This window comes from Xyrauchen texanus, chromosome 23 (genome assembly GCF_025860055.1).
Source record: "Xyrauchen texanus isolate HMW12.3.18 chromosome 23, RBS_HiC_50CHRs, whole genome shotgun sequence".
NCBI classification, from domain to species: Eukaryota; Metazoa; Chordata; class Actinopteri; order Cypriniformes; family Catostomidae; genus Xyrauchen; species Xyrauchen texanus.
Genome location: NC_068298.1, coordinates 23,579,075 through 23,606,423, shown reverse-complemented (window position 1 = coordinate 23,606,423; position 27,349 = coordinate 23,579,075). Strand labels below are relative to the sequence as shown.

At 37.7% G+C, this 27,349-nt stretch overlaps 1 protein-coding gene across 4 annotated transcripts in view; it reads left to right on the top strand.

Annotated features, from left to right (window-relative positions):
- LOC127663341 (casein kinase I) overlaps positions 1 to 27,349 on the top strand; it is a 47,103-nt gene that overhangs the window by 6,624 nt on the left and 13,130 nt on the right. Inside the window, exons 3-10 of one of the 4 annotated variants that reach the window (XM_052154878.1) lie at positions 2,308 to 2,434; positions 2,566 to 2,664; positions 4,936 to 5,019; positions 12,568 to 12,707; positions 14,574 to 14,652; positions 19,150 to 19,224; positions 20,327 to 20,433; positions 20,722 to 20,870. In XM_052154878.1, coding sequence (XP_052010838.1) covers positions 2,308 to 2,434; positions 2,566 to 2,664; positions 4,936 to 5,019; positions 12,568 to 12,707; positions 14,574 to 14,652; positions 19,150 to 19,224; positions 20,327 to 20,433; positions 20,722 to 20,870 — 860 coding nt within the window. Of the gene's footprint in view, positions 1 to 2,307; positions 2,435 to 2,565; positions 2,665 to 4,935; positions 5,020 to 12,567; positions 12,708 to 14,573; positions 14,653 to 19,149; positions 19,225 to 20,326; positions 20,434 to 20,721; positions 20,876 to 27,349 lie in introns of those variants that run through there. The other 3 variants (XM_052154880.1, XM_052154879.1, XM_052154881.1) reach the window with 3 other exon arrangements.

The following is a 27,349-nucleotide window of genomic DNA, read 5'->3' as shown; positions in this document are numbered from 1 at the left end:
ATAATGTGTGAAAGTGAAGATCTTAAGGCAGTAATATTTTACTATTGCATAATATAATAGCTATACAGGTTGGCTGGGTTACAAAAGAAAACCTTTTTTCTCCAGTGTCAATCCAGCTAATTTTAGCCAATCGCTTTTGGTGAGGTAGGCCTTGGCCCTGTTTGTGAACTGCTGTCAATTAAACTCTGGCTGGGGGTGAAGAGCATCATTTATATGGGGAAGAATTGGGGGCGCTGTTTCTCAGAATTCAATTTATTTCAAAATTGCCTACTGCAGCTTTAAAAGCACAACTTTTTACAAGAGTACAACACTAGCCTCTGAATTTTTGCTCTCAAAGTGCACCAGATGGAAGTATTTAACTTTTTAAAATGTTAAAAAAAAATATTTCAGGGGAGCATGCCCACAAACTCAGGGTCAGAGGTCCACCCACCCACCCCCATCCCCCATAGTCTACAAAATACTTTGGGAAACACTACTGTGTCCTATCCCATCTTAATATGCAGAGACAACTAGAAGTAAGCTGTAAAAGGGTACATTTCCTTAAACTGTAAGCACCATCTTTCTGTGACGCTTTGAAAATTGCTCCATTTCTCCATAAAGTTGTGTAGCTAGTAAACTTAAACATTGCCACCGTTATAGTTTAGGGAAAGCATAGAAAATTATTTGCGATATATCATCTTAAAACTAAGCTTAAAAGCTGTACTTCCCAGTTAGCATGGATGCATTTACCACCAAGATATGAACATTTAAGGCTTAGGAATTTGTTTGCAGTTCAAAGTACATTTCTTATTGTCACTGTGAACTGGTAGATGCTGCTTTGCTGGCACATACGGCTGAACGGACACTAGTCTACTGCTGCACCTTGTGTCTTCATAATACCCCTTTGTTTGGAAGACTCTTTAGCATGATGGTTGCTTGGCGACTGCTGTTGCAATGGGTTAGCTAAATGTTTGTATCTAAGTTCAGTGGCCTGGTAGGCGAAGCTACTGCAAAATAATGATAAAAAGGCGCCTGGTTATTTCTATGCTGACGCTCTCTATAAACAAATGAAACAGTGCCTCATAATGTCTTGATTAATTCTGACTATGTATGTATCACTGTCTGTCATCCTATGCTTTAAGAACATGAAGAATTAGTGTATAGTCTAATTTAGCGTTGGCAACTTATGGCACATGAAGGTGTAATTATTGGCAACGGCAAGTGAGGAGAGGGCTATTTTATTTGTATGAACTCCCTCGCACCTGCATGCTAATCTTACTCTTGATTTAATCTTTCTTCATGATCAAACATCGTGTTTTTATTAGCTGAAAGGGAATCTTAACACTAAATATGACGAGACTGCGATAAAGTCAGTAGGTGGGCGCAGCGTGAGCAAGCCATTCGCGCATCACAAGCCGGCCGTGCAGATAAATTCAGGCAGCGTTTCACTTTTGGTGAATCATACTAGTAAAAGCGTCAACTTTGCTTCGGTCGCGCTGCGCGTTGAGTGGATGACATTTTCGGTTTTTATTTGTTGCTTTTTGCTTTCAGAACAACACTTGAAATAAGAAGACATCGCTATCAATCCTTGAGATTTTCATCCCAGCATACATGCTACATAAACCACAATGACGGTGACTCTCAAAACTACTTCAAACGATTAAAAGAGTGAACATAAACACATCGTGGGGTTCAAAAATCTGAGTCTGATTCAAAATGAAAATTAAACCTGGAAATAAAGTTTCAGGCTTTGTCGGCACAGCTATTTAACAAGAAAGATTAGAAATGGCACTCCATGTCAAAATGTCGACTCCTGTTCCAATTAATTTCATATGGTTGTCACTGTGGGATTTCTATGGTGTTTATTGCAGTTGCATTATTAAAGTTATTGTTCTTGAAGTACATTTAGTTGCTGTGCCATTTTCAGAAAAATTTGAGTGCACAAAAATGAGGCAAAGTGAAAGTACCAACTTAGACTAAAACAGAGTATTTTTACTTTACCTATTCATGTCACCAAACTGGATATGTTGAATGGCATTGTTTGCAGGGTGTGACGCATATCTCTAGCACTTCCTTAACTGATAAGATTTATGCTTTTATATTGTCTCAATATAATTTAGCTAAGTTCTTTTGTAATTTAATTGTACCAGAATCTCAGTGTCATACATCACTGAATTTATTTGATGTAGACTCAGATTTTCAGCTCATTCTCAGCACAGCTTTTCACTATTCTCAGGACCCAGTAAATTGCTTTAGTAATGGCATGCAATCCAAGGGTCATCTATTGGTATTGATATGTAATAATTTTTTATTTAATTTTTTTTCCAGGTGGTATGGCCAAGAAAAGGACTATAATGTCCTAGTGATGGACCTGCTGGGGCCGAGTCTAGAGGATCTCTTTAACTTCTGTTCCCGCAGATTTACAATGAAAACTGTCCTTATGCTTGCAGATCAGGTAATACTGAGCCTTCAGGATGTTTATACAAGGATTGTTTTACTAAATTAATGGATAGCTTTGACTAATGATAACTAAAATATTAAGGGTGCTGTGGCATGATCTTAACCTGATTGTTTTGTTCTTATCAGATGATCAGCAGAATCGAGTATGTGCACACAAAAAACTTCATCCACAGAGATATCAAGCCAGACAACTTTTTAATGGGTATTGGCCGTCACTGTAATAAGGTAAACTTGCACCAGTTCCATTTCTATGTCTGAGAAAGACAGTCATATTTATGCTTTGTGTCCGGGAGGGTAGATTGTAAATAAATTAAATAAATAAAGGATGAATTGAAATGCAGTTAGTGTTAAATCTGCAGATCCTTAGGGTTTCCTATTCTATCGAGGTGTCATGACTGACTAATTGTTAAAGTCACCCTCCTCCATTCAGTATGTTCTTTCTCATGGATGAACACTGGAATTCAGAGCCTGTGATTAATTTTGGGTTTGCCCTGCTGGTTTGGGATGGCTGGGTTGTACAAAGAATATTTGATGGGAAATCATATGATAATGTCATTTAAACAACTAGCAGTCCTTGGAAAGCGTTTACAGCTTAACATACTGGTAGCTCGGGAATCACCTGATGTTGATCTGTGGACATAAATTTTATGTCTTTCACTCCTCAAAAATGGATCTTCTGCATGATATGTGACTTGTGGTTGTTTTGTTTGTTTCTCTCGCCGATTGAGAAGCCTTCAAAGTGCTTTGCACTGTTTTATTTTCTCTATTCAATTGTATAGAAGTTGCCTGGTTTTTATTTTGTTTCAGATAATTCGTAATTTTGAGCCCTTGCAGACAGGCAACATTTGGCACAGTTAAAGCATGATGTGCAAAACTGAATGACCTACAAGTACAAGCTCTGATGGTCGTCTATCAGTTCAGATACAAACTAAATATTCTGGTAATTTGAAAACTCAGTGAAGCCTGTATTACCATTTTTGGCAGTGCTGTCTGGAATAATTGTTTATCATTGTGTGTCTGTGTGAATGCCAGCCTCAAGCTTTTATTTTTATACATACACATGAAATCGTCACCTTTTTCACTAAAGTCCGGATGCATATGCTCCACTTTGGATCTTTAGCTGTCAACCTCCACCCTGGAAAAATTTTGGTCAAGAAGTTCATTAAGGTCAGCCGAGCAGAAAGATCTAATTTAGCACTTGCTTTGCAAACCCCACTCTACTTTGTGAAATCAAAAGCCCTATTCCACTCACATTATCCACTGCTTACATCCTGGCATCTCATACAATCATCACCACTCTTGATCCAGTCACCAGTAAACTTATTTACAGGATTAACAAGCTCTTATCTTGGGAAATAGTAGAGCATGTTGACATGTCTTGACCAAAAATGGTGCAGGCCAACAGTTGATATCAGTTCCACAAGAGAGCAAGTTTAAATATGGAGTTAGATATGTTTTGCAGTATATTTTACTTATGAAGTAGTTCCTTTCCAACACGCATACTGTTCTTTGTCCCCCCCACTCTCCAAACAATTGTTCGGCACCATTGTAAACTAATGGCTTGTTTTGTTGCTTTATCCTGGGCTGCTCTATTGAAATCTCCACCAAAAGTCACTTTCACCAAAGCTATCCCATCCTGTCTTTTGTAACAACTAAAACTCTTTTTGCTATAACATGCAGGTCATGCACCTTTTAAACTGCACGCTTTTTCTTTTCTTTAGAGCTTCATCCCTACCTGATTTGGCCTCTCCACATGCCAATGTATTCTAGCCTCTTCCTTACTGCGGGTGGTCCAATGATCGGTTAATTATGGATAATTTGAAAACACATTTTTAATCCTTTCTTTACAGAATCACCAGAGAGTTTAAAGGGGTGGGGCCAAGTTTTGGTGGGTTACATTTGTTCTCAAAGCTTCTCATGCCTAATTTTTAAACAAGTGCCTATTTGTAGAATGGCATTAGAGTTTGCCCTGCTTAACCCTAGTTGTGCCATTTCTCGTTTGCCTCACACCAATGTGGATTTGGTTGCACCCAACCACCTTGGGCTAACTGTTAAATACTGTATGGCAAAGCTAGTGTTATGCTACAGAATGTTTATGGAAAAAGCCTTGCCAAAGTCAAAAAAGAGAATCAGGCTTGGGAGCAATTTATATAGATGAGATGAAGAACACTGTGTTGGGCGGCTAGAGGTGCCATGCACAGTTTGCCTCTGTGGTTCAATAACCAGTGAGGTAAGCAGGCCCTGTTTATGGTCTGAAAAAACTGTTGTCTAGTATCTGAGCATGGGCTTATAGGAAAATGTTTGCCGTTAGCAGAGCCTCCTGAGTTTTAGCCTGGACGCTTGCTGGTGGATGAAGGATTGCCTTAGGTTTTCTCTTCCTCTCTCTGCTGCTGCTCCGTGTTCTTTTTCTGAGCCTTGGTGTTGCCTGTCTGCGCTGGCCGTGTGCGGTTGTCAGCAATACTGTTTGATGCACTGCACCCTCTATTGTCTGTTCAGTGTTTAGAATCTCCAGTGGGGAAGAGGAAAAGAAGCTTGGCTGTTAGTTCTTCTCAGGACCCATCTTTCTCAGGATTAAACCAGGTCTGAACCCACAACCACCTCCTAATAATCCCCCAAAATTCTTCTGATTAACTTTTGCTTTTGGAGTTTTTCTTTTTCTCATTTTAGATTTACTTTGATTTTGAACAATAACCATTAACATTTGTTGGCATTAAACCAGACACACATGCTAAACAGAACTAGAGACTACTAATCCAGATTGCAGGGATCTTTTGTAAGGGGGATGAAGGACTTTGCAATTCAGGATGAAATGCATTTAGGTGTGTCAGGGAAGATGAGGTTGTTCTTGTTCTTAGTCAGTTCTAAAAAAATATTCCCAGACCTGGGGATTTTTCAAATAGTATATGATTTTTACTTTTGTAAAAATAAAATCATATTTTGTTTTTACTTGGATTCTCCATGATTTTACTTGATGGCTTGGTTTGGGATAATTAAATTCTTAATTTATAAGAATGTTGCAGCTAGACAATTCCCAGTGCTCTTATTGTGATTTTTGTAATCAAGGACTTCATGACACATAATTTGATTGGCCTAGTTTCACTGCATTGGTGCATGTTAAAACAAGTCTTTTTATTCAGCATCAGGCTATTATTCAGTTTGTCAGAAGGAACTTAAAAAGTGGCACAGAGTTTTTTTTTTCCCCTACCAGTAAAGTGTTGTGTAATCCTGAACAAGCCATTCGAACATGCTGTTAGGTGATTGCACAAGTAGCCACGCAAACATTGTAGCTAGGGCTGGGTATCATAAAAAAAAATTGATATCGATACCTTGACTTGATTTTTATGATTCTTATTTTATGAAACAAGATTACAAACATTACACATTACCTAAAAAAAAACTTTATTTTTTCAGTTTGTAGACTATTCTCCTGAGCCTGCTGGTCTTCTCATGTCCGGGTCGGCAGGGGCTGAGGCTATAACAATAACGTTAATTCAGCCAACCCTAAGGATATGTACGGTTTAATGTGAGTTAAACTTGATCCGTTGAGTTAGCTAGCTATCTGTAGCCATACATCCAAACAATATTTAACGTTACGTAGGCCCCAGTTTATAGGACTAGGTCACCATGCACAGAAACGTACAATTTTAAAGTACACCAGCATGTACCACTACAAGTAAGCCGTTTTTGTTTGTTTGTTGGTTTGTTAGCTAAACGTTAACCTTACCTGTCGGTGTTCCTGTCATAGCGCTGCTGCATTCATCAATAGTTTTGTAGGAAGCTTTATGGCAGGACGCTGAGAGGATAACTGCACCGGCTTGGCCTTCTTGCAGTCAAAGACGGAGCAACTTTCTGCTCTTAAGTTTATTCCATTCACTGTCAAGTGCTTCATCACATTTGTCGTGTTGCTGGTCTTTGCAGCAATTATCTTGTCGCAAATATTGCGTCACGCTGTTGGCATCGAGCCTGGTGAAATGTAGCCACACTTTTGATCTTTTCCACATCTTTTACATCTATGGGGGTTGAGACGCATACACACTACAGCCTCACGTGCGAGCCACTTCTCTGGACATAACCGGCGTAAACTAGTGTTTTTCCTTGATGCCTAAACGCAGCCAGTCACCGGCACTTTTAGATTTGGGCACTAGCATGCTACATGCTTATCACTGAGGTTGACGAGATTAACCCCTTAGGTATCGAAATTTGGTACCGAACGACAAGACGTTTTTCGATACTCTATTGTTTAGGGGCAATTCGGTCGGTGCCTAAAATGTATCGAACTCAATAACCAGCCCTAATTGTAGCCTAATTTTTACTGGGTAGATATTTTAAATACTTGGTTTTTACATTGCTGAAATTGGATGTGTTGTATGTAGAAATGTGCTCATCCATTTTTAATAATCAGTGACCTGTAATTTTTGAGTTAGCTCGGTTGGATAATTCTGGTTGAGAGAATCCCAGAGTTTTGGTTTAAATTTAGCTCAATTTAGACTAAAAAATTACAGTTGTTCCCAACTGCAATTTAACTGCACGACAGTCATTTTTTAAATATTAAGATTTAGGAAATGCTATTACAAATTTGTAATGAATAGGCTACTGTTCAGAGATGCATTTGATTCAGAAATTGGTTGCTCTTGTAATTTAGCTTGATTCTAAACAATACCTACTGAATTATGCATTTGCCGTTCATTTATTGGTGTTTTTATCAGTGGTAAATTTTCTGCTACAGTGTAATTTTCTGTATGCCTGAAGCACTAACCCTAACCATATTTAGTACTTCACAATACATATAATTATTATTAGTAGTATTAAACGCATTGTACACCTACTATTGCGCTGCATGCATATAAATTCATGAAATAAGTCAGCCCATCGTAACGTTGAATATTAGCACTTAAATCTTTCCCCGCCAGCGTTTTTAAAAAAAAGTTGCCAGCCACCGCCAGGGTTTTTGACGATTTTCGCTAAACTTTAATGGCCCACAGAATATTTTCTTCCATGAATATATGAAGATGCTATATATCAAAATAAAGATCTGAGCCTCTGCTTTTAGGCAAAAAAAACGATTTTATTTTATCTTCATTTGTTCTTTTTTATTGCCACTTGAACAGAGGTAGGTTTTGTCAAAAACAACATTTCGGACAAAAAGCTGAGAAAAACGTTTGAGACGATCGCAGTCTGTTTCTTTGATCAAAGAGTTGGGTACTCTTTCAAAACATACGTGCGGGTCTTCCTTACCGTATACCACCTAAAACACGGATATCCGGAAAATTCCGTGTTTGGCGGGGAAGCGTTTTTTCATAAAACCCGGAAAATTCCGTGTTTGGCGGGGAAAGAGTTAAAGAAATAGTTCACCCAAAAATGAAAATTTGCTGATAATTTACTCATCCTCAGGCCATCCAACATTCAAAATTATCATTTGGTTTGGGCTTTCTGAAGGTTGAAGCATCCAGGATAAACAAAGTAAATGCATGCTGGCAAAAATGTAAACTTTTCATTGATTTGCTTATACATGATCAGGAGTGATTGAAGCTCTGGCTTATCACACTGAACCTGGATATCAGTACACCCCCTACATTCTCTCAAATATTGGAGGTTGTGCTGTGAACATTTTACCCTTGAGGATTTCAGACCATCGAAAGAAAACAAAGGATCTATCTGAATTCATCAGCTGTGCCTGTGCTCTATATCCAGCGAAGTCTGGTATGTGGAAAAAATGTTGCCATTGTCACGCCTCCCTCGGGCTCTGCACCTCCTTCAGTGCTCCGCTCCTCATCACCCGATATCTAATTCACTGCACCTGCACTCAATTCACTCGTTTCAGTTTGTGAAGCTTCTCATCTGTGTGATATCACCTGTACCATTGATATCAAAGTGTAAATCCTGTGAATCTCTCGCACTTAGTTTCACTAACTACAACTTGAGTGGCTTGAATTCCTGATTAGTCATATAGCCTATACATTTCTACTAAAGAAAAAGCACAAGTAGATAATGCAACGCCATGAAAATAAAGGATGGTTATTTTCTGCAGGAATGGTTTTTTAAAATATTATTTTTTATTAAGTTGTTTTGGCTTGTGAACGGCCCTTGGTCTGTGCAAGTTTGTCTTGTAAACAATGACGCACTTCCTGCCTCATCTATGTGACCTTACCAACAAGCTTAGGTCATCCCTCTCATGAGCGTGTCACAGAGATGTACGGAAGTGAACATTTGTAGATAAAAAGTATTGTTTTCTAAATGTTCAATAGTTTGGGTTCAGAAGAAATTATCGACTGGAGTCGTGTGGATTATTTTGATGCACCTTAAATATGCATTTTGGACCGTACATTCACTTGCATTGTTTAGAGGCGGCCTGATATGAAATCTTAAATTCTGTTTTGATGAAGAAACTATGATACATCTTGGATTGGCTGAGGTTGAGTAAATTATCAAAATGTTCTATTCCTTTAAATCCATTTTCTGTGTTGAGTGTGACAGCACAAACAATGTTAGCTTACTGTAAAGGGAGTTAAGGTAAAGGTGGAGGCGAAAACTGGCTTGGGAATATAAATAATAGTTTAATGATAAACTGAAACAAAAACACACAAACATAAACGCACAGCTGCCTGTAATTCACGCTCTTGAACTGTCGTCACCGGCCGCCTTTATCCCTCGCGTGCCACCATCAGCCTTTTTGGGACCAGGCGTGCATTGTTCCTGCACGGCCCGCCCTCCTCCACTCTACACTTGCATATAAACCTTATGTTGCATTCATGTAAAACTTTATTGTGTCTGGTGTTTTTTACATAAGGGAGGTCTATAATTTCTTATGTATATTGTACTTTCAATTACATTAATCTACGTAGATTCCGTGGGATGTTACTCGCAGAGATGGTGCTTCAGGTTTAAAGTTTTTCCTACTTGATCCGACACACTTGTGACAAATCCTTACAAAATGGGTAACTGAGAAACATTGATGGTGCCTTGTGGGTCTTAAACTTTTTCCTGAAGTGTTTTTGGTGGGAAAATAAAGGTTCAGGCTCGTGACACATGTGCCACTTTTTTAAAATGGAGTGATGGATGAATTGGGTCTGCTCGATTATGGCAAAAATCATAATCACTATTATTTAGGTCAATATTGAGATCATGATTATTTAACAGGATTGTTCATTGACTTTGGAAGCATCATGCATCTATTGAACTTTAGAAGAAAAAAAATTTAACAGTGGATTTCCTTCAACTTGAAATGTAAACTGCACTGGGTAGGGGAGGAGGCTATTGTCATATGATTAGTTTAAGTTATGTATGTTAGTCAAATAAAGGAAAGCCTCCATTTACAAAAGGGGTGCTCACATGTCTATGAAACAAGATCTGCCTTTTCATGTTATTGCAGCAAGATCTACCATGTACAATAAAGGCTATAGATTATCACAATAGCTAAATTTCAGTAATCAGTAGTGAAATTTGAAGATTCTCAATACCAGTTTAAAAACCACAACAAATAATAACTAATATGTTAGTTATGAAAGAATGGTTTCGAGTTCTTCAGTAATTATTCAAGTCTAGTAAACGGTCAGTAATAACAAAAATAAAAAAACAGCAAAGAATAGATATTGATAAAAAAATACAAATTATGATCATTCAGTGCTTTTTAACAGCTTTAAAAGTTTTTAACAGCAGTACGCTATCAAATATTCAATTAAACATTCAGAATGAAATGCAGCATAAAACTATTACTGGCCTTTACTGTATGATAATACATTAATACTTTTTAAAGTTACTAATGTTACTCAGTCAAGAGCAGTGAGTGGTTTTCTCATTTTATTGTTAGACTAGAATGACACTAGATGGTAGCAGGTCTATTAGATAATGTTTATACTTACAAGTCTGCTTTTTTTCTCCACTGTTTACTTTCACTTTAGACATCTCTAAAATGTAAATTAATTCCTCACCAAGACGTTCAGGTGCGCATTGGTGCGAGCATTTTTGGAACTTGCATATTCAGCACGCATACGCCGCCTGTCAATCAAACAGGGCACAGTTGTTACTAGATCGCTAGAGAATTATAAAATTACATGCTCCGTATTACTTTCAACAGCAGAACAAGAATATAAACGTTCTAAGAAGTGACACAGGCCTAGGCTATCACAAATATAGCATGTTATTTTTTCATTATTGACATTTTAATCAGTCTGCTTGTCTGGTCGGGCAAGTCAAATTCACTTTTACTTGCCTCTTCAAAAATCCACATGTCCCGGACAAGCATTAATGTCGAGCCCTGATTAAATATTGTATTCAGCATTCTCAGATAACAATAGTTTCTTCTGCAGTATAGCTCCTAAAGTAAATGTACGTAGTTTTAAATGAGTTTCCGATATTTTTTTGGATACTACTAAATACTAATCAAACAAATTTTGTTGAAGTGTATAATGGCCAAGACTACACTCACCTTATATGTTCTCTTCGATCCATCCACTCACAAAAAACAAACTTTCTCTTAATAGAGCTGCGTATCACCGATTTTCTTCATAAGATACACAAAGTCAAAGTGACGTATATTATGATTCACTACGCTGCAAGCCATCACTTTGTAATCTAACTGCCGCAAACACGTGCGAGTGACAAGTGTTCCCACGCCAGAGTGTGCATCAGGTAAGAAGATTCAGTCTGTTCCCTTGTCACTTCAGGCACCTTATAGCCGCGGCGTTGACCGCGCAGAGAAGTGCCAGTTTCAGAGTTTTTCATAACCCACTTCCTTATTTTAATAAAGGATGCTTTAAAGCTATAACACTGGGTTGTTCCATTATGAAACAGAATGCGGCACAATCGTTTTATCTTGAATATCTTGTTTTCATAATCGTTGGTAGCCAAAATCGTAATTAAAAATACAATTATTAATCGCCCAACCTTAGGATGAATGAGTGAGTGAAGTTTTTATGATGTTGTATAAATGTAGCCTTAAAAAACGGACTGTATTCATGCATTACCATGAATAAGATGTCAATGGTATGAAAACCGTTTAAACCAAGGTGTATTTTGAAACCGTTATATCCCGTCACTGCTATTTTTTTTATTTTTATTTTTTTATCATCTTTTGACCCCTGACAGGCAGTCATAATAGCAACAAATCTAATGTTTGCATGGGTTTTGATAGTTATGACGGCGAAGTACTTGTTCTTTGAGTTATTTGAGATGGGAAAAGTTTTTACTTAATTTGATGATCTGTTTTAAAATGCTTTGGTCAAAAAACACTTTTTATATGTTCTCTTATTATTGTGCTTGGTTTCATGATACCTAAGACAAAATTGTTTTGTATTGCTGGGAGGTACTCTCTCAGGTGTCTTTTGAAATGATGTTGTTCCAGGGTACTTTTACAGAGTCAAGTTCATGGTCTTTACAAATAGAAAGTTGGTTAATCAGAAAAATCTCTGCATATTTCTTTAAGCGCTGACTATGTTTTCCCCTGACTTTATCTATAGAAACATCTAAATGGATTTACATGGTGTTACAAATGTTCTTGACAAGAGGAAAAAAGTTTCAAATCCCTGGTTGAGCCAAGTAAACCGTGACATGGCTGAGTGGATGCGATACAATATGACTGCTGCCTCAGTGAAAATCTGTTGGGTAACGCACTCTCTGGAACTGTGGCCTGTATGTGTTTATGGGGCACTAGATCAGTGTGGCTTTCTACAAATGAGACAGATTGCAGTCATTGACAGCCGTAAATGCTCTTGGAGCTGATTCGAACCCCGCTGGTTCAATAATAATTCCTTACATTTTATATAGTATTTTCTAGGCACTCAAAGTGTTTTACATAGTATAGGGGGAAACTCCACAACCTCCACCATTATGCAGCATCCAACTGGATGTGTCTGCAGCCACAATGCACCAGTATCCTCACAACACACTAGCTATTGGTGGGGACTAGAGTGATGTAGCCAATTCAGGGATGGGTATTATTAGGAGGCCATGATAAGGGCCAATGGGGTCGATATAGCTGTGCTCACTTTTCCCAGTAAGCTTTATTTGCATAGTGGACTCTGATCACATCACTTGAATTTGTTGGAGAGAAAGAAAAAAAAAATCTTTATTCCAGTTGGTTCTTAAAATAAAACGGCTGTTTATTTATTTATTTTTTTCCACTTTGTGTAGCTGTTCCTCATCGATTTTGGTCTGGCCAAGAAATACAGAGACAACAGGACACGACAGCACATACCATACAGAGAAGACAAAAATCTCACAGGCACAGCTCGATATGCCAGCATCAACGCACATCTGGGCATCGAGCAGAGGTGAGAAGTCCTGTACATCAAGTGGTATAGCTCTGTTCTTAGCGATGGATACTCTTAACCATGTTGTCCAGCAGGCAGCATAATTTACAGCTGACCTAAAATCCTATCTTTTACCAATTGGGATGAACAAGCTCTTTGAAGTCTTTTGTTGCCGATGGACGATATCATCGTCCATCATGATGGCTGACCAACATCACGATGTAGAGCCACCATCGTGATGCCACGCCCCCTTTTGCGAGTCTTGCTAGTGTGACTCACTAATCCTAGTCTCTTCTATAGTTAACCTAAAAACTTTGTAGGGATTGCTCTGTAAATTAAATTGAGAATATAACTAATGCATATATGCTATTTTAAATACTGTGGTATATGCCAGAGACGTGACGTGTTAGTCTGTGAAAATACCGTGTCAGGCAGGCTACACAAATATTGATCTTGACATTGTTAGCTTCTTTTTTTTACATGTCTTACACTGTACATTTAGATTAAAATATTTTATGTTGTAGGCTACAAGAAAATAGCCTTTATTAATTAATTATTAGTAGTTGTAGTGTCTAAGAAAATCTTGCTCATTGTCACATAGCTCTTGTATACACTGAAGCGGCAGTTTAAGATAAACCCAGACCAGCGAACGTCAAATAACTTTTTGTCTGGTTAATACTTTTAAAGAAAAATTTCCTTGGCCATAAATCCATAATGTCAAATCAAATGAAAGAAACAAGGTGAATATGAATAACACACATTTATTAAAAAAAATGCTATGGAAAATAATAACTATGCTATAAATAATAACTAATAATAACTATTTTTTTTATAAATTGCACTTATAATTAGCAGCACAATTAACTTCAGCACAGGCTACAAAATAAATTGTTATTGAAATATTGTAAAGTGGTCATATGAACTACACAAATGAACGATTAAAAATTAATAGCCTATGCAAAATCGAATAGCTCCGCAACGGATGGCGAAAAATGCGTAAAGAAGTCTAATATCTTTCACCATAGACCATGTTTAAATTTCGATGTTTCTGGCCAGAAATACCAACATATTCACTTTATCTGGTTTTAATAAGCTGCGGATTGGAGTAACTACACTACCCGCTGTGCTGAAGACCCGCTCTGATGGAGCACTGGTAGCACATATACACAGATATTTCCGTGCTAATCTTGCCATGAACGGAAACCTTTTGTCGTTCGTTTTCCACCAAGTCAGCGGGTCCTCTTCCCCATCAATGGCCATTTCCTGCAGGTACATGGTCATTTCTCCCTTGACCTTTTGCTCATCAGTGAGTTAAAATAACGAAATTATAGTTTTTAAGTGGAAAATATTATTTATGTAAAGAGATATATTAAAAGAAATAGTGCAAAACTCTTCTTAAGTGAAAGCTAAAAAAAAAAATGCTTCACGTGTCATGCAACCTACTGATAAAGCGCCGATGAGTCATTAGTTGGGTTGGTAAAATAACGAAATTATAATTTTTTTATATAATTAATTATACCCCCCCTCTCCGGACGACATCATCGTCCATCGCGATGTTTTACTGTCAACATCGTCAACTGCCAATTTAGGGGACATCGCCCAACCCTATTTGTTATAAAAGATTATGTGGAGCATCATAAATCATGATCATGGCATCTTATGATCTTTTAAGTGATTGATAGGCAACACTTGCGTGCCCTTTACTAGAGCACTGGTATGTCAGTGTTCGGCAAGTTAATTTAGTGATCATTTCAATCACACCCCCCCTGCGTGTATTCCTGCGTTCTACTTACAATTTTAGATGTTCTTTTATGTTTGCCGTTTTTAAATGATCTGCCCTCATTAGTCCTGCTGGCTTGAGCTTTAAAGTTTTGGTTTATCTTACAGTCGTCGAGATGACATGGAGTCACTAGGATACGTGCTGATGTACTTCAACAGAACCAGCCTGCCATGGCAGGGACTGAAGGTAAGCAAGGCAGATAATGCAAAGTCTGGTGAATTTTGTTGTTTTCTGTAATCAAATTTCAAGTCTCAAAATGAAGGAAAATGACATTACATTTTTCAAATAACTGGAATATAAATGTCTTTTGAATAAAGCATTGATTGTTTTGAAAAGCATGAAAGTGTCAAATGGTTTGAATTATTGTCACTAGATCAAAATGTCAGTAGTTGGTACCGATACCAATTTTAATACCACAGCAAAAATATGCTAATATGATAATGTACTATTGAACACACCAATTTAGTTATTTTTAATTAATTACTTTAATAATTATTATTTTCCATAGCATTTTTTTTAAGTTTAATTTAATTTTATCATCAAAATGGTGTCTAAGTTAAAAGTTTTTCAAACTTTTCAACATGTCTTGCATTTTTTTTGGCCAAACTTTTATTCAACAGCTGTCTGTCTTGTTATTTTGATTTATTATTACAATGAATATTACTTTTTACTATACAGTTGTAAAATGTTTTTATTCAGTTTCTTAAATTTCAAGCATCTAGCTTTTATTATGAATCATGCTTTTATTATGTGTTTTTTTGCCGGAAGCTTCACTTTTCGGGATAAAAAGTTTGCAACGGCCCACTGTGATCATTCAAGACTTAAGTCACATCTGAAATCTCATCTCTTCACACTGGCCTTTTGAGTCTGACAAATGAAATGTAGGACTCAGTTTTGGAGTGTTTGTATTGTTTTAGATTACTGGTGTTTACTGGCTGCACAATTAATCAAACTAATGGCAATTGCTATTACAGCTGTCACAATTATGTAAACGTGAAAACAGACGATTATTCAATTTGAGTCTAGAAAGTTGCGGTAATGGTTTCTATTTAGTACGTATTTATACAGCGGTTGAGTTTCTAACCAATCCCAGACATGTGCGTTGAGCAATGTAACGACAATGGCCAATCAGAGATGCAGTGAGTCTACAGTCCAATCAGTCATGACAACCTATCCTTTTGTGCAAGTTTTAAATAGTCTGATGTCCAGATGCTTACTTGGAGTATGTTTCATCTCTGTTTGCATTGGCACATGAAAAGTAGTGCTAAAGAAACATCATCTGACACATGAAAAGTAGCTGTTAAACAATATTTTCAATTTGTTCCATGTCTCACTGTTTTATTTACCGTAGGTAAACAAACCGCCAACAAGCAACAAAACTAAAACTATTCTGACCATTATAATCAAGTTATAGACAGGGTCTATATAACTGATTTATTGTGTTTTAAATGGCTATATGTGAGCATTTGTGAGCGCAGAAATCTCAGTGAGCTTGCACTGAACTGCAGGGCTCAAACAGTGCTTCAGTCAATAATGGTAGAGTTTGACCATTGTTACTTTGCTCTATTTCTGTGTACAATTTATTAAAGCATAAACCATTGTATTTATGAATTAAACCACTATAAAGTGGCTTGTTTTGGACAAAGTCTTGAACGTCATATTTTACAGACCATCTTTATTGCGTCTGCCCAAATAAATATCTATTTGACCCACAACTGTTGTCGGTAGATTACAATTTTTACGAATTGAACAAACTCACAATCCGGCTGATCTTACCTTTCAAAGTGCAACCGCTTTGAAAGATTTGAGGCCAAATATGATCTAATGATCTTATGTGAACAAGATCACAGTATGGGATTTTAAATGCGGTAAGTATCTTCAATCATGATCAGCTGTTCAGTTTGACTATTGAATGCCAAATATTGTAATTTAGTGTATGTGGGCCAATAATTTAAGCAGTAGTATACACATTGCATGTCTGATGTTAGTTTATGCCACATTTTTCATGCTTTGCCAGTGTTAAATGTGTGAGGATGTGAATGCATGATACATGGCATACAGGCATATTGACTTTGTTTTGTCAGTAGTTCAAAAAGAACCTATAGTTGAAGTCAGAAGTTTACATACACTTAGGTTGAAGTCATTAAAAAAAAAAAATGTAACCACTTCACAAATTTTATTAGCAAACTATATTTTTGGCAAGTCGTTTAGGAAATCTACTTTGTGCATGAGATGAGTAATTTTTCCAACAATTGTTTACAGACAGATTGTTTCACTTTTAATTGACAATCACAGTTCCAGTGGTTTAACTAAGTTAACTGTGCCTTTAAGCAGCTTAGAAAATTCCTGATAATGATTTCAAGCCTTTAGGCAATTAGCTACTGATAGGTGTACGGAATTGGAGGTGCACCTGTAGATGTATTTTAAGGCCTATTCTACTCTGGATCTTTGCTTGACATCATGGGAAAATCCAAAGAAATTAGCAGAGGTCTCAAAACAAATTGTGGACCTCCACAAGTCTGGTTCATCAAGGCCAGAAGGTACCACATTCATCTGTACAATTAATAGTACGCAAGTATAAACACCATGGGACCATGCAGCCATCATACTGCTCAGGAAGGAGATGCATTCTGTCTCCTAGAGATTAATGTATTTTGGTGTGAAAAGTGCAAATCAATCTCAGAACAACAGCAAAGGACCAAGTGAAAATGCTTGAGGAAACGGGTCGACAAGGATCTATATCCACAGTAAAATGAGTCCAATATCGGCATAGCCTTAATGGCTACTCAGCAAGGAGGAAGCCACTGCTCCAAAACCGGCATAAAAAGCCATACTAGAGTTTGCAAGTGCACATGGGGACAAAGATTGTACTTTTTGGAGAAATGTCCTAATGAAACAAAAATTGAACAGTTTGGCCATAATGACCATTGTTGTGTTTGGAGGAAAATGGGTGAGGCTTTCAAGCTGAAGAACACCATCCCAACCGTAGAGCATGGGGGTGGCAGTATCATGTAGTGGGAGTGTTTTGCTACAAGAGGGACTGGTGCACTTCACAAAATAGATGGCATCAAGAGGAAGGAAAAGTATGTGGATATATTGAAGCAGCATCTCAAGACATCAGCCAGGAAGTTAAAGCTCGGTCTCAAATGTGTCTTCCAAATGGACAATGACCCCAAGCATACCTCCAAAATTGTGGCAACATGGTTCAAGGACATCAAAGTCAAGGTATTGGAGTGGCCATCACAAAGCCCTGACCTCAATCTGATAGGAATTTTGTGGGCATAACTGAAAAAGCATGTATGAGCAAGGCGGCCTACAAACCTGACTCAGTTACACCAGTTCTGTCTGGGCAAAAATTCCAGCAACTTATTGTGAGAAGCTTGTGGAAGGCTACCCAGAATGTTTGACCCAAGTTAAACTGAAGGCAGTGCTACCAAATACTAACAAAGTGTATGTAAACTTCATGTGATGAAAGAGAAATCATTCTCTCTACTATATTCTGACATTTCACATTCTTAAAATAAAGTAATGATCCTAATTAACCTAAGATGGGAAATGTTTCCATGATTAAATGTCAGGAATTGTGAGTTTAAATGTATTTGGCTAAGGTGTATGTAAACTTCTGACTTCAACTGTACATAATTTCTTCACTTTAAACCATAGATATACCTTTTATAATAACCTTTAGTAACATTTAACAAACATTATTACAGTATGTAATGCTTAAAAAGAAAAACTGCAGCATAGCATGTAACCTGCTGTTCTGATGAACCTGGAAGCGGTTGCCTGGTTAGTGACATTACAGTAATTTCATCAAATAATCGTCATATTCACGATTACAATATCAAGGGCAATTATGATATTTTTCATAATCGTGCAGTCCTTGTGTATATGGTCATATAGAAATGTTATGTTTTAAATGCTATATAAAGTTGAGTTGAGATTAAGGCGCAAATGCTGTGATTTTAATTGTATAAATTATATATATATTACATTTGCTGCGTGGTTCACAATGGATTAGTGCTCTGCTCCATCTCATACAATGTGAATGTTACTCCGTATCTGTGGAGTTTTGAGTGGATGAGTGGTCTGATTTATTTATAATACGCAGCTCATCCACACTAAGATTGCAGCCTTTAGCGGTTTAATAAATCACACTATGACATGTCATGATTTTATTTTGATTAATTGTCAATTTCAGTTTAAAAGGAGTAACAGAGCAAAATAAGCTTGAGCATTTTAAAGCAGTCTTGTGTCTGTCATACTGCTCGCTGGTACCGGATATTCAGTGCTTGATATTGCAGAAACACTGGTATTGTTACATCTCTTATTTTAGTATTGATTTTGTACCGATGTAGCTGTACTTTTGACAACACTAGTTTAAATGTTGAATAAGTATGGACAGCAGATAGTGTCTTAATGTAATTAGTTTGAGTGGGGGAATACTCCTTACTGTCACTCAACATTGTAAGCTCTTATATTATCCACAAAATTAAAATCTGTAGTTGTAAAAACTAAAGATTACTATGCAGAGTGAAATAAGTTAACAGGTGGTACCTAAAAGTGCAGTAAATCTTCTTTCAGCTGGTTTATTTATGGCCCTCAGCACTGTGGGACTGCACTCTGTTGAACCGCCGTGTCAGTATCAAACTGTGTGCAACATTTTCATTTTCTTGCCCACAGGCTGCCACAAAGAAACAGAAGTATGAGAAGATTAGTGAGAAAAAGATGTCGACCCCTGTCGAGGTGTTGTGTAAGGTATGTGAAATTCCATATCCTTGCACAAACGTTTTACAAAAGTCCACAATCATACCTTACAATACAGCGTACACACTACATGCGAAATTGTGTTTGCATGTGTAGTGTTTTCCCTGTTTAATGTCAAAGTTATGACAATATGCGTGTAAAGGCCAAAGTAAACTTGGTGTTTGCACGTTGTGGAATGCTCCGCTCACAGTATGTGACACAAATTGTGTCAGAACAGCCACGTGGCTTGTCTGCGTGCCACCTAGGTTTTCTTTACTCGCACATACGGTCCTCTGCCGTGCGTGTCATCTGAGCATACGCTGGCCATTGACTATACTAAAAGAGTGTCACAAAGCAGTTGAAGTGCACATGCATCAATTTCCTATTCGTTCGCGGTGAGAAAGGTATACTCACAAAGGTGATCCGGAACACACACAAATGAAGTATACTTGAACCTTAAAGCACCAGTCATGTCTATGCAAATTAGTTACCTACAATGCTGCTAACTGTATATGTTTACACACCCATGCCATATATTTCTGTGAATGTGGTTAGTAGAACAGAAATGTACTATTTTTGGCAACTTGCTGCTATTTCTAAGCCTTTTCAGGAATTATGAATGTTCGTTTAAATATAATTTTATGTCATGGCTAGACTTGCCATGATATCATAATTTTCACACCGGTGTGGTGATCACGTTCATACCAACTACCGCTAGTTGAACACCAAGTGGTGCTATGGGGTAATTTCTGTTCAGTAATAGCCTACACAGTAATGGCTTGATTTCAAACTTTGAAATGATTTATTTTATTAACCAAAAATTCTAATGAAACTGAAAAATGAAGTGCAATTAAAATGTGTTTAACTTTTTGAAAGATGGCTTTTCAACAATTGTGAAGGGCAACATCTATGTACATTTGTCCCATGCCTTACTGTTCTGGCCCACATGACTGCGTAATCGCTGTCTGTTTATTTCCTGTTGACAGTGCTGACTATTTACTAATCCTTTGTAATACCAGAATTGAAAAGAAAATGGAGCAGGTCACGTTGATATGACATCTCTGGGGCTGTGTAAATTTGTTCTTTCATAACATGAGTTTGGCTCTTTTTCCAGGGGTTCCCAGCAGAGTTTGCCATGTACCTGAACTACTGTCGTGGGTTGCGGTTTGAAGAGGCACCTGACTATATGTACCTGCGTCAGCTTTTCCGCATTCTTTTCAGGTGATTAATTATCTCAACACTCCCAAACAACAAGTCACTCCCTAGTCATAACTTGTTTACCAGTGACAAATAAAAAAATTGTAGCAAACAATAGGTAGAGTCTGAGTTCACAGACTTGACACTGTTTTATGACAAAGGAAGTGGACAAGTCTTATGGATCTAAACGCATCCCATTTGTGAAGTCCTCTTGTTTATTTTTGTAGTTTTAATGGCTGTTGCTTGAACTTTTCAGTTTACAGTAATGTGGTTTTTGAATGGATGTACTCACTGCCACTTGATCTCTTCCAGGACTCTGAACCACCAGTATGACTACACATTTGACTGGACCATGCTGAAGCAGAAAGCAGCACAGCAAGCAGCCACCTCAGGGGTACAGGGGCAACCGGCACAAACCCCCACAGGCAAGCAAACTGACAAACCCAAGAGTAACATGAAAGGTTAGTAGCAAACAGCCAAGCGACGTTTCAGCATAAAAACGGAGACACCAATTGCTTGCATCTTTAGTAAAAAAAAAAAAAAAGTGGATTTGGAACATTTGCTCCCCCCAGAGATTCATGAAATACATAGAAACGGTGTTAGTTCAAGGATGCACCCCCCCTTAAAAAAATTCAATTGGTATGTCTTGCAAAAGCAAAGACGTCCTTGGAAAATTTGACTACTAACTTTGTACCAAAATATCTATTTTTCTCTGGGACAAAGGGTTGGGGTCTTAATCTTTCTGTGATTTTTGTCAGATAACCATCCCTTGAATTAACCCATTTCCAAATGGGATGCTCTATTTGACACATTTCTACCAATCATTGTTCCTGGATCTAACACTTGTTAGTTTTTATTATAATGCTTTCAAACTCTTCAGTAAAAATATGAATACATGGGAGGGCTTTCTAACCACAGACTAACCAAGATCATAACATTTCTACTTTTACACTTACTGTACAATACTAAATGTTTGGTGTTGGGGGAACTAAAGGTTTTTTTTTGTTAAATATACATGTGTTGTGTTGACTCAACTGTTGTTTTTATGAATATAGTCATAGAGCTCTTCCCTGTGAAAGGGTAGTCCCTCCTATCTATATGGACTTGGACTACAGTTTTTTGCCAGAGCTAAAAGCTGACATGTGTTTTTTCCAAAGCTATTCTGTTACTGTTGGCGATTTTAAAGGGGTCATGACATGAGAAACCAAATTTGCCTTGATCTTTTGGTCTTTGTATCATTAAAACGTCCTGCAAGTTTAATATTTTAAGACGTCCTCCCCATTCTAAACGAATCATTTATTTAATCAAGCTCAAAATACAGCTTGTTCTGGATTCATGGTTAGAAGTGACGTGACGGTTAGAAGTGACGTACCAGCGTTTGCATATGACCGCCTCCAGCACAAGATAACTACGCTTTAAGCGCCAAGACAACTACGCTCATTTCAGTATCGCCGTCGCCTCACAAGTGTTCAGTCGATGGACAGCGAGCTCTGACAGAGACTACTTGTGCACAGGAAAATTACGATGCCACACAGATGTGCTGTTCCTGGCTGTGGTCAAACAAAACCTCTGAATAAGCTGCCGAAAGATCCAGACGTCAGGGAAAAATGGATGCAGTTTATTTTTTGCGGACGTCCCAGTCACGGCAGTGTTAACTTAAGCATTTGTTCTGTACATTTTAAGGATGACTGTTTTGAGAACAAATCTCAATATGATTCTGGCTTTGCCAGAAAACTGTTGCTCAAAGATAAGTCTGTGCCGACTATTCTGGGAACAACGACGACGCAAACTGTAAGTAATCTATTTTAAACTTTAAACTACTTTTTAAAGCGCAATTTCATTCATTATGAATAATCACAGTGTTTTTACTTAGTTTACTTGCATATTGTTCTGGCTGGGAGCGTCAATAATTGATACGTGAGGCACTGACGTTAGCCAATCATAACAGTGAGCGTTAACACTGAAGTCTTAAATGGAAAACGCCCCCAAAACAGACTGTTTGAATCAGAGGATGAGAAACAGGGTGGGAAAAGGTCATAAATCACTAGATTTTAAAAGTTTTTCTTAAAAAAAAATATATTAATACTATAATTGCACCTAAGGGAACATAATAATACAATAAAAAATGTCATGACCCCTTTAAAGGATGTTAGGTAAAAATTAGTTCTTGTCAGTTGATGGAGGCTTTAATATAGTCTAATTCTGTTGTGCACCTATTGTAGATTGGACTTAACACCTAGCAGGACACTGTTTGCTATTCGCAAACAACATCTCTGATGTAGATTCTCAATAATTCGGTTCACTTATATGAATTTAGAATGGCGCCGGAGGTGCGTTTTATAGATTTGAATGAGAAGCAAATTAAACTACTGTGAACTTGCCTACAAACAGACACACAGGACTTCCTGGAGATTTCAGAATGTCAAAATAAATACCAGAGGGTTTTAAAGTTAAAGCTGCACGATTGAAATGTATTGCTGTTGTATTTAAAGTTCTAGTCAATAATAATAATAATAATAATAATATTATTTGTTTACAAATTATAACAATATTTAAGTTTGATGGGTTCCAAAAAATAACAATGAAAAGTGAACTTAAACCTTACAGGTATATTGAACAAAACAATTATCAGAATCCTTTAATGTCCAGATACATGTTGAATGTTTTTCTTAATAGTTTGTACATTTATATTGAAATAATGTGTAGTTAGAGGTTTGTGTTTCTTTACATATAATTAGCATCACTCATTGAGGTATAGATATTCTAAATTGATTATGAAAAAAAAAAAAAACACTGGTATCGGCAGATACTGAGATTTCAGATATCGAGATGGGAAGAGAAAGTGGTATCGGTGCATCCCTAGTTGATACAGTGTACAACTATTCTTTTTCACATCTTTGCATCCTTTGAGTAACGGCCTTGGAGCACTATATCAATATATAGCGATTGTGTGCCCACGCAGGTAGCTTTTTCATCTGCATTTCCTCTGTGACGTTGGCCATTTAGAGCCTTTTCCCTCCCATGGTTCAAACACGTCATCTCTACCCCTTATTCATAAATACAGAAAGAAAAGCAGGAAGACAGTTTTACACTCAATGTTCATCCTGAATTAAGGCAGAGAATGACTGCTGTTAAAAGTGGCTGAATTAAGAATAGCATTCGCTGATGAGGTGGTATTGGCCTAATCCTTTGTGCATGCGGTTTTATTTTGATTGCTCCCCCTTTTTCATTGGTTACATTTGGATCAAAGTAACAATCATGTATTTAAAGATTAACCCATGGTATTTCAACATCTTAGAAACTCAGAAGTAACCGTGCACTTTCCCTATCTTTTGCTTTTGGACTGCTAAATCGCCACTGCCAAGAATCTCAGGAGTGTTTGAGCTTGAAAGAACTGTATTTGCAGAGGATTGTTGGTTTCTTGGTTACCAGCATTAGTCAACTTGGTTAATCCTGTAACAATGGAGACAGCTGCTGTTTGTGCAGTCCTGTATTATTTTGATATTTTAATCCAAGTGCTACATCAGCACATCCTCAAGCTCAATTAACGCATGCTTGTTTTGATCATTTAATTTTTTTGTACAAAGCCCTCTTTTCTTTTTTTCATTGCTTTTGCACTCCTCAATTGTTCCATTTGTGTCTGCAGAAATGTGAAGGCTGCAGTATCTAACTGTAACTACTTGGCAAGTAGTAGCAGTTCAAACCTAATTATCAGTTTACTTGGCAACCAATTTGGATCAACTTTCCATTGTGGATTAGCTATAAATTACTCAAGCAGTGGTATAAATAAACGGAACCAAGGGATCTTTCACCCAAAAATAAAAATACTCATGATTTTCTCACCCACCTGGCATCCCAGATGTGTATGACATTCTTTCCTCGGCAGAACACAAATTAAGATTTTTTTTAGAAGAATATTTCTGTAGGTCCTCAATGCTGGTGAATAGGTGCTGATATTTTGTAGTCCATATGACTCCAGTGGTTAATTCTATGTGTTCAGACACTATATGATTGGTTTGGGTGAGAAAGGCAAGGCATCACTATTGTTATTCGCCATACTTATTATTATTATTATTAGTGGTGCTTGCAGAGCATCACTATTGTAATCTCACATACTTATTATTATTTGTATTTTTTTATTATTATTATATCTCCGTACAAAACTTCGGCACCTAACTCGTCCCGCACCGTTTGGCGTAGACCCACGTGTCACAGCTCCGATCGAGGATTTCACAGAAACGTGTGATTTGCCACATTTGAAGAGGCTGGCAGGCTCTGTAAGAGCATACCTTAATATGGGGTAAAAGTTGCACCCCTGGGGTCAGGAGCTGCCCAAAAATGCCCCAATTGACTTATAATGGTGTAGGACGGCCCATGAAATGAAATGGCATAGGAATTTTGTATTGAACATAGCTCTGGATCACAGTGTCATAGAGACGATGGGGTGGGCTCATTTTACTCAGACGACCAATCAGTCTCTCAGTGTCATTGTGAAGCTATCAAGCCTCGCCCTAGCAACAATTTAAAGCACCTTAGCAACAAGTCCTATAGACTTCTAATGAAAGACATCAAAGGGATATCTCCGGATAGAAGTGTCATAGAAACACAAGGGTGGTCTCGTTTGACTCGGGGCAGCAAACAGCCAATCATGGATCACGTCAACACTTCCTAGCCCCTCCCTAGCAACCACTGTCGAGCACCTTAACAACCAAAATCCATAGAGGGATATCTTCCATTCTGAATGTCACAGAGGCATGGGAGTTGGTTTATATCATTCATACTGACAAGCAGCCTTTGGAGTTTCATGATTGGCAGCTGCCAAGCCACTCCCTAGCAACTAAACAGAGTACCCTAGCAACCGTTTAGCAGTAACTATATCTCTGCACCAGAAGATCAGAGAGACTTCTGGCTTGATTTATTTCAATCAGGATGGCAAGGAGACTTCATAAGTATCACTATGGTAACAACCTAGCAACCAGATGGGGTTACCCTAGCAACCGATTATCAAATAACATATCTCTGCCCCAGAAAAGCGTACAGACTTCCAGGTTGATTTATTTCAACCAGGATGGCAAGGAGACTTCATTAGTATCACTATGGTAACTGCCTAGCAACCAGATGGGGTTACCCTAGCAACCGATTAACAAATCACATATCTCTGCACCAGAAAACAGTAGAGACTTCCGGGTTGACTTATTTTACTCAGGATGGCAAGGAGACTTCATTAGTATCACTGTGGTAACTGCCTAGCAACCAGATGGGGTTACCCTAGCAACCGAGTAACAAATCACATATCTCTGCACCAGAAAATAGTCGAGACTTCCGGGTTGACTTATTTCACTCAGGATGGCAAGGACACTTCATTAGTATCACTATGGTAACTGCTTAGCAACCAGATGAGGTTACCCTAGTAACCAAGTAACAAATCACACATCTCTGCACCAGAAAATAGTCGAGACTTCCGGGTTGACTTATTTCACTCAGGATGGCAAGGACACTTCATTAGTATCACTATGGTAACTGCTTAGCAACCAGATGAAGTTACCCTAGTAACCAAGTAACAAATCACATATCTCTGCATCAGAAAAACGTAGAGACTTCCGGGTTGACTTATTTCAATCAGGATGGCAAGGAGACTTGATTAGTATCACTATGGTAACTGCCTAGCAACCAGATAAGGTATGAATAATAATATTAAGTTGGCTTGTGAAAGCCAACTTACTGAAATCCTATTTAAACTTATTATTATTATTATTATTATTAAGTTGGCTTGTGAGAGCCAACTTACTGAAATCCTATTTAAACTTATTATTATTATTATTATTATTATTATTCTTACTCTGAAATTTCTATATCTAACTCCTCCTAGAGCTTTTAAGCTACAGGCACCAAACTCGGCACAGACCTTCAGACTAATCCCGAATAGTGTGCTATATCTTTTCTAACTGATCGGACTTACGGTTCTCCTAAAAATGACGATCAAACTCAGAAAAAACTCCCATTGACTTAACATTGAGGAATGTTCAGAAATTCAAATTCCAACTGACATTTTCACACACACACACACAAAAGGGCCTGTCAGCCCTGCATCTCTCCCTCTCTCTCTCCCTCAGAGGATTTCTTTTATCAAGCAGCCAAAAAGTAATGACCTAAAATCTTCCTAGCCACACGCTAAAACATGCTAAAAACATGCTAGCATCATGCTAACACATGCTAGCATTGACTAGCGAAGTGCTTAAAACATGCTAAAAACATGCTAGCATCATGCTTAACACATGTTAGCATCACCTAGCGAAGTGCTAAAACATGCTAAAACGCGTCTAGCATCATGCTAACACATGCTAAGCATCGCCAAGCCGAGTCGCTAAAAGATGCTAAAACGTCATAAGCATCATGCTAACACATGCTAGCATCGCCTAGCGAAGTGTTAAAAATGCAAAAATGTGCTATAGCATCATGCTTAACACATGCTAAGATCGCCTAGCTGGCGCTAAATCATGCTAAAATGTGCTAGCAAGATCATGCTAACACATGCTAGCATCGCCTAGCAAGTGCTAAAGCATGCTAAAAGCGTGTTAAGCATCATGCTAACACATGCTAGCATCGCCTAGCGAAGTGCTAAAAAATGCTAAAAACGTCTAAGCATCGCCTAGCTGAAGTGCTAAAAAATTCTAAAAGCGTGCATAGCATCTATCTGTCTGTCTATCTATCTATCTATCTATCTGAGGGTCAATATCTATCTATCTATCTATCTATCTGAGGGTAAATATCTATCTCTCTCTCTCTATCTATTTATCTATCTATCTGAGGGTAAATATCTATCTATCTATCTATCTCTCTATCTAACTATCTATCTGAGTGTCTATCTATCTATCTGTCTATCTAGCAACTAAGTTAAACTTTAAACTACTTTAAACTTCAAACTACTTTAAACTTTAAA